Here is an 8,200-nt window from a genome sequence, read left to right as displayed (position 1 = left end):
TATGACGTCATCCCATCCACCCAGCTGAATGACAACGTCCCCGCACTGGGCTATAAAGTGACGTCACTCCACTGCCTAACTTCGGCTAAGGTGATGACATCATCGCACTGGGCTATAAAGTGACGTCACTCTGCTGCCTGACTAAAGCGATTATCGCAACGGGCTATAAAGTGACGTCACTCCTCTGCGTGGCTCAGGCGATGACATCATCGCACCGGGATGTAAATTGACGTCACTCCTCTGCGTGGCTCAGGCGATGACATCATCGCACCGGACTATAATGTGACGTCACTCTGCGTGGCTCAGGCGATGACATCACCACACGGGGCTATAAAGTGACGTCACTCCGCTGCGTGGCTCAGGCGATGACATCATCGCAGCAGGCTGTAAAGGGCCGTCACTCCTCTGTGTATCTAAGACGATGACATCATCGCACCGGACTATAAAATGACGTCACTCCTCTGTGTGTCTCAGGCGATGACATCATCGCACCGGACTATAAAATGACGTCACTCCTCTGTGTATCTAAGACGATGACATCATCGCACCGGACTATAAAATGACGTCACTCCGCTGTGTGTCTCAGGCGATGACATCACCGCACCGGGCCATGGCGGACGAAGAGGACGATTTCATGGTACCGCGACCGCTGCCACAGACAAAGCGCCACCGTGTAGCCTCTAGCAGGCTGCAGGGGCAAGTGCTTTAGAGGATAGTGCTGTAGGGGAAAGTGTTGTAGGGGCAAGTGCTGTAGGGGATGGTGCTATAGGGGATGGTGTTGTAAAGGAAAGTGCTGTAGGGGATAGTTCTGTAGGGGAAAGTGTTGTAGGGGATGGTGCTGTAGGGGATGGTGCTGTAGGGGATGGTGCTGTAGGGGCAAGTGCTGTAGGGGCAAGTGCTGTATGGGCACGAGCTGTATGGGCAAGTGCTGTAGGGGATGGTGCTGTAGGGGAAAGTGTTGTAGGGGCAAGTGCTGTAGGGGATAGTTCTGTAGGGGCAAGTGCTGTAGGGGATAGTTCTGTAGGGGAAAGTGTTGTAGGGGCAAGTGCTGCAGGGGCAAGTGCTGTAGAGGATAGTGCTGTAGGGGAAAGTGCTGTAGAGGATAGTGCTGTAGGGGAAAGTGCTGTAGGGGATAGTTCTGTAGGGGATGGTGCTGTAGAGGATGGTGCTGTAGGGGATGGTGCTGTAGGGGAAAGTGTTGTAGGGGCAAGTGCTGTAGGGGATAGTGCTGTAGGGGAAAGTGCTGTAGGGGATAGTTCTGTAGGGGAAAGTGCTGTATGGGCAAGTGCTGCAGGGGATGGTCCTGTAGGGGATGGTGCTGTAGGGGATAGTTCTGTATGGGCAAGTGTTGTAGGGGAAAGTGCTGTAGGAGATGGTGCTGTAGGGGATGGTGCTGTAGGGGATGGTGGCTGTGAGTAGGTGGGTGACCAGCACCACGCCCGGCCGCCTTTGTCTCCCCCCAATGTCGATGTTTACCACACACCACCGCTACACCAGTGTCCTCATTTGAGGCTGAGTGGACCTAGGGGAGCCCCAGGACCGTCTCAGATAATCGTCACTGGCGGTGTTGGTGGCAGTGGGCGATAATCGAACCTCGGTCGCTAGGTTAGCAACGGAGCGTAGCGCTAACCGCTGCACCACCGCTCCCCCCTCCCACACACATGGTGCGCTAACCACTACACCACCGCTCCCCACACACGCACAGTGCGCTAACCACTGCACCACCGCTCCCCGGACACACACACACAGTGCGTTAAGCACTGCACCACCGCTCCCCACTCACACACAGTGCGCTAACCACTGCACCACCACTCCCCACACACACAGTGCGCTAACCACTGCACCACCGCTCCCCACACACAAACAGTGCGCTAACCACTGCACCACCACTCCCCACACACACACAGTGCGCTAACCACTGCACCACCGCTCCCCACACACACAAACAGTGTGCTAACCACTGCACCACCGCTCCCCACACACACACAGTGCGCTAACCGCTGACCCACCGCTCCCTGGACACGGCAGATCTGCCACGCCACCACCACCGTGATCGTGACGAGGCTCGATCCACAGCTGCAGCTGCTGCTGTTGTTCTATTGTGGGGAGCGGTGGCGCAGCGGTTAGGCGCGCAGCGCTGCGAACTGGCCCGAGACCCGAGTTCGATTCCTGCTCACGCCACGAAGCGTCACCAAATGCGCCTGTGCCAGGCCAGGTGCACTTCGAGGCTACTGCGCGAAGTGTCGAAAGCTCGCTGCTGATAGGAGGAGGTCACGGGACAGACCCAGCAGCTGCCACGGGGTCGACTGACCGAGTTGACTGGCCAGTGCACCACCACCTGTGCCCCCCCCCACCCCCCTACTGCGCCAACTCGCTGTGCTTTAGCTGCCCGGCGCTCCGCTTGTTGTTGTGAGCGTCGCTCCTCAGCCCTCTGCTGCTGCTGGAGGGCGACTGCCTCAACAAATGCCCAGCAGCAGCAGCGGCGTCCTTCACGAGCCTCCACCACCACCGCCAGTGACAGCAGCGATTATCTCAACCGGTCATGGGCCTTCCGCTAGGTAGACTCTGCCTTAAATGAGGTACCGGTGCAGTAATGTGTAGTAAACATCGCCACTAGGGGGGGGGGGAGATACAAAGGCGGCCAGGCGTGCGTGGTTCGCTGGCCACCCACCCCCTCTGTGTGTGTCACAGTGCCGGCAGCCTTCGTAGGCGCTGCTGCTGCTACTCCCTACTACAAACACGTCAACCCCTCATCAGTGCCCTACCTAATCACAGACCAATTCAGACCTTATTGGTCACCACGTGCCCCATCTAAATATAAACGTTCATGCTACAAAGTCCCATCACAAATGGACCTGAAAACTCAATTTCCCTGTACAAGAATACGGGGTTAAACCGTATGGGTTGACAGCTATGCATTCACCCACTCACTCGCCCACCCACTTGCCCAATCACTCACCCACTCACACACCCACTCGCTCACTCACCCACCCACCATTCCTACTCTCTCACCTACTCACCCACCCACTCGCCCATCCACTCACCCACCCACTCACCCACTCACCCACCCACTCACCCACCCACTCACCCACCCACTCACCCACCCACTCACCCACCCACTCATCCACTGTTAATAGGCTACACGGGAGACCTTTTTCCTTCGTGGCTTTTATCCACGATGGAGTCGTGGATAAAAGCCACGGAGGAAAAAAAAGTCTTTTTCGTTTTGACGTCATCGTTGTTGTTGTTGACGTCATCGTTGTCGTCGTTGTTGACGTCATCGTTGTCATTGTTGACGTCATTGTCGTTGTCGTTGTTGATATCATCGTTAGCGTTGTCGATATCGTTGTTGTCATCATTGTTGATGTCGTTGTTGTTGTTGACCGCAGGGCGAGGAGGAGGGCGAGGAGGGTGCCGTAGCCACCGCCACCGCCTCCTCCAGTGGGCAGCGCGGACGACACCGCCTCTTCTCTAAAGAGCGTGAGCGGGGGTGGGGGTGTGTGAGTGTGTGTGTGTACATGTGTGTGTGTATGTATATGTATGTATGTGTACATGTATGTGTATGAGTGTGAGTGTTTGAACATATACGTGTTAGTATTTCGACAATCTAGTTCATGAAGCCTTCGATGGCTGTACCGGAGGAATTTACATCTGGTACAGATACAATGGGAGGCTGATCGATGCCCGGGTGCGGTCAAGGGATGGCTCCCTATTGGTCAACCACGTTATGTATGGTGATGATCTGGTAATTGCTGCTCACTCAGCGGAGGGGTTGGAGACGCTGCTGCTGAAACTGGACCTTTCCACCAAGAGGTGTGGGTCCTTACCATCAGCCCCACCAAAACTAAGCACCTGCCTGGGTATTTTGTACCATCGAACACTCCATCCCCACAACTCCCAATCGGTGATGGGGCAGTTGTGGAGAGAGTGGAGAGTTTCCCATACCTGGGCAGTGTGTTCATGACCGGCTCTGGTTTAACAGCAGAGGTCTCACTCCGATTCAATCGAGTAGCAATATCTTGCCACTCGTAACGCTGTGTGGAAGCTACCTGGTCTGTCGCTCCGCACAAAGCTTCAGGTCTTCTTGGCCACGGTTATTCCCTCCCTTCTCTACGCTTGTGAAACGTGGACCCCCCTTATGGAACATCTTCGCCGGTTAGAAACATATAGGCTGGCCTGCCTACGATCCATTCTGGGTGTAACCAGGCTGGATTGTGTGACGAGTTTACAAATCCTTGAAAGATCTTGGCAAAGTCCCATCGGTGAGCTCCTCCAGCAGGCAAGGCTGCGTTTGCTGGGTCATGTAGCCCGCATGCCCAGCCACCGCATGCCTAAACAGCTTTAGTTCAGCCGGATAGAGGGGGCTAAACGGGCGCGGAACGGGCTAGAGAGGAGATGGAGTGATGTGGTACAGGAGGACGTGGAGCTGAGTGGACTTGCCGATGACTGGTACCAGCAGTGTCAAGATCGGCCTCTGTGGAGGAGGCTCGTGAAGGACGCTACTGGGCATTTGGAGGTCGTCGCCCTCCAACAACAACGGAGGGCGGAGGAGCGACGCTCACAACAACGAGTGATCTCAGTCGACCCATGGCACCTGGGTCTGCCCCGTGACCTCCTGCCAGCGGGCATTCGACACTTTACGTGGTCTCCACGTGCACATAGCCTGGCACAAGCGCTGTGGTCACATCACCGCCACTTAGTGGCAAATGGCGGTTGTTGTATATGTGTGTGTGGGTTTAAGTGTGTGTTGTGTTAGTGTGTGTACGAGTAAGTTCGTGTGTACATTTAGGATCAACATCACAGGTGCAGAGTATTTTGCTGCTCTAAATGTCCACGTGGTGACGATGTCGGCCGCTTGGTTGAGCTGCTATCATCTTGTGACGGCCACGTTGCTTCTGAAACCGAGCTACGCAGTAGCCCGGGTGGGGGGGCCCCTTACCCTGGTAAAATAGAAAGTCTTATCCATCTCTATGGTTCTTTCGGTAAATGCACGTATTTATACATTAAGATGAATCGCGACATTTCGGGTGCAACACAAGCGTCCGTCACCAGGTGGGAAAGCGTGGCCTGCTGCTGGGGCAGACTGTTTTAAAATGTTTGAAATGGGTATAGCCCAAGGGTCATAAATAAGTGGCCGGGGCTAGTGATGTTAATGTGATAAATTAGCACATAACTGTAAGATAGGAGGAGAGCGGCCTCCTGGACGAGGGCACTGAAGTGGCTATGTTAATGTGAGGGATCAGCATAATGTTAATGTGAGAAGTTAGCATGTAACTGTAGAAAAGAAGAAGAGCGGCCTCCTCGACGAGGGAGTGCAACCCAACGGGTGAAATCCAAAGGGCCTGTGAGTATGAGAGGGCAATCCTCATGACGGACGCGTGTGTTGCGCCCGAAACGTTGTGATTTATTTTATTTTATACCGCAGTCACGAAAGCCTCAAATCAAGATAGAAAGTCTTAGTTAAAAATGGTTTGTACGTAGTTGTTTGTGTTGTTTTATGTTAACTCGCTGACCACTACTGGACATCTGTGACAGAGAGCTTTATGGCTGTTTGGATTTAGTTTTCCTCCTCCTGTGCAGTGCGCTGTATGATGTACGGATTTGGAGATGACCAGAACCCCTACACGGAGTGTGTGGATCTACTGGAGGATCTCCTCACAGAGTTCATCACTGAGACGGTGAGAGGTCAACACCACCCTCACACTCACCCACTTGGCCATTCACTCACCCCCTCTCATGCTCACCCACTCTCACGCTCACCCACTCTCATGCTCACCACTCTCTCACACTCACCCACTCTCTCACACTCACCCACTCTCACACTCACCCACACTCGCACTCACCCACTCGACCATTCACTCACTCACTCTCACTCACCCACGCTCACACTCACTCACACTCATCCACTCTCACACTCATCCACTCTCACACTCACCCACTCTCACACTCACCCACTTAGCCATTCACTCACCCACTCTCACACTCACCCACTCTCACACTCACCCACTCTCATTCTCACCACACTCACCACTCTCTCACACTCACACACTCCCACACTCACCCACTCACACTCACCACTCTCACACTCACCACTCTCACACTCACCCACTCACACTCACCCACCCTCACACCTACAGGGCTATCTCTGTCTCTCTCAGACCTACAAGGCTATCCCTGTCTCTCTCACTCTCTCAGACTCACAGGGCGATCGCCGTAGGGCGGCCCGGGCGGCTGCAGGTCGAGGACCTGGTGTTCCTCGTCAGGAAGGACGAGCGCAAATTCTCGCGCATGAAGGAGCTGCTCACCATGAACGAGGAGCTCAAGAAGGCTCGCAAGGCCTTCGACGAGGCCACCTACGGCACTTGAGGGCCGCGGCGGTCGGCCGTCGTGAACCCGTCATGAACGGGGGCCCGGCAGTGGCGAGAAGACGTTAACTAACTTCTCCTGGTTTGCAGACGGTCGTGGGTTCGATGCTGACCCTCACGATGCCTGTTATATATTTGGAGTGTGCGTGTCCCTCCCCCGCCACCCCCTTCCCCGTGTTGGTCGCGTGGATTTGCTTTCCAGGTCCTAGGGGTTTTCCCTCCACGTCACGCATTCGGAGTATTTGGCTGATATACATTTCCACGTGATGTTAAGCCACCATTTCGTTAAGCTGTCTTTTGAAATAGTCAGGTCGCTTCTGAAATAGAGCTCCATAGCTAACTGGGCCTTACCTGGTAAAATAAAAAAAATGGTTTAGTTTACACCACTGGCCATCGTCAACCCAGACACCACCAGGCCATCGTCAACCCAGACACCACCAGGCCATCGTCAACCCAGACACCACCAGGCCATCGTCAACCCAGACACCACCAGGCCATCGTCAACCCAGACACCACCAGGCCATCGTCAACCCAGACACCACCAGGCCATCGTCAACCCAGACACCACCAGGCCATCGTGAACCCAGACACCACCAGGCCATCGTCAACCCAGACACCACCAGGCCATCGTCAACCCAGACACCACCAGGCCATCGTCAACCCAGACACCACCAGGCCATCGTCAACCCAGACACCACCAGGCCATCGTCAACCCAGACACCACCAGGCCATCGTGAACCCACGACTGAGCGGAGGAGGGTCAGTGGGAGGGAGTGGGTGGATCAAAGAGTTAATAGTGGCCGTGTCAAGAGACACCTTGTGTTGAGGTTCTGGGTTCATGCCCAGGGCATCGTGGGTCTTTCTGTGTATCTTATGGGGGTTCACAATGGACGTGTCAGAGACGCTGATCCAGCACCACTGCGATCCTAGGTTAAACGCCTGGGTGCCTCCCTCTACGTCCATGGCCGTGTCGGAGACTGCGAGCCAGTGACACTAGTTAAAAATTAGAATCTTTAAAATCTAAATCTTTTGTTTTGATCGGAGGAATCCAATGAGCTATGAAGCTCTTTTTGACAGTTGTCCAGTAGAAGTCCTGGGTTCGAACGCCTGGTCTGGCTGTCTCTCAAGAAATTCGAAATGGCTGTGTGGACTTGACTTTCTTTACTTACTATATTCTGTATTCCAATCTGGCGTCTGGGGGTGTCCCTATGTCTCAATGAGTCTGCGTGGCCGTGTCAGGAGACACGGTGGGCTTTTTTTTTTAAAGGTGCTAGGTTTGAGCCTTGGTGCCCTTCAGTGTCTCCAGGGAAGGTTCACAACGGCTGTGACGGAGACACCGAGGCCAGCACTGTTGCTGTTCCTTGGTTCAAGCCCTGGGTTTGGCCACTACGAAACTCCTGAGAGAGAGACCCGAGAAACATTCACGCCTATGGTTTGGACCAATGCATTCAATTGTCACCGGATCAGTGTTGCTGACACGGCCATTAAAGACATCCCCGATGGAGACGCATGGCCATTGACTAAAGGATTGTGTTCCAGCTCATTCGCCCCCCAGCTGTGTAATGACTGACAGTTTTATTTTTCAATTGCGAATCGGGATCAATAAAAGAAAAGCTTTGTATCGGAGGGAAGGCTGGGAGTGCATTTTGTGAAACTCAATTTTATTGTTTGTTGAACTTTTGTCGCACTGTGTGGAGCCAACCTTGCTTATCGGAGCTGCGGGGGGAAGGACGCCAAACTAAACGCAACAACAAGCGGTGCTAAAGAAATGAGTTTGTCAATCTAGTTCAGGGGTGGGGAACCTTTTTTCTGCCAAGGGCCATTTGGATATTTAT

The 8,200-nt window shown here is 54.1% G+C and overlaps 1 protein-coding gene across 1 annotated transcript; it reads left to right on the top strand.

Moving 5' to 3' along the window:
- Positions 1-571: 571 nt before the first annotated feature.
- Positions 572-7,991, top strand: LOC133339729 (transcription initiation factor TFIID subunit 13-like). The gene is made up of 4 exons (XM_061547887.1): positions 572-637; positions 3,390-3,480; positions 5,581-5,678; positions 6,196-7,991. The coding sequence occupies exons 1-4, from the start codon at positions 590-592 to the stop codon at positions 6,364-6,366; spliced, it is 408 nt and encodes a 135-aa protein (XP_061403871.1). The 5' UTR covers positions 572-589; the 3' UTR covers positions 6,367-7,991.
- Positions 7,992-8,200: the final 209 nt, after the last annotated feature.

Source organism: Lethenteron reissneri, unplaced genomic scaffold, assembly GCF_015708825.2.
Source record: "Lethenteron reissneri isolate LAM-NWPU_2019-01 unplaced genomic scaffold, ASM1570882v1 scaffold_214, whole genome shotgun sequence".
NCBI classification, from domain to species: Eukaryota; Metazoa; Chordata; class Hyperoartia; order Petromyzontiformes; family Petromyzontidae; genus Lethenteron; species Lethenteron reissneri.
Note: the sequence above shows the minus strand (reverse complement) of the source record. Positions and strands in the feature narration are given on the sequence as shown.

What these genes read in the sequence shown, in the direction of transcription:
- LOC133339729 (XM_061547887.1), top strand. Translation starts at nt 590, where the DNA reads ATGACATCACCGCACCGGGCCATGGCGGACGAAGAGGACGATTTCATG. An exon ending in ACGAAGAGGACGATTTCATG is followed by an intron (nt 638 to 3,389) that starts GTACCGCGACCG and finishes TGTTGACCGCAG; the next exon opens with GGCGAGGAGGAGGGCGAGGA. An exon ending in CAGAGTTCATCACTGAGACG is followed by an intron (nt 5,679 to 6,195) that starts GTGAGAGGTCAA and finishes TCACTCTCTCAG; the next exon opens with ACTCACAGGGCGATCGCCGT.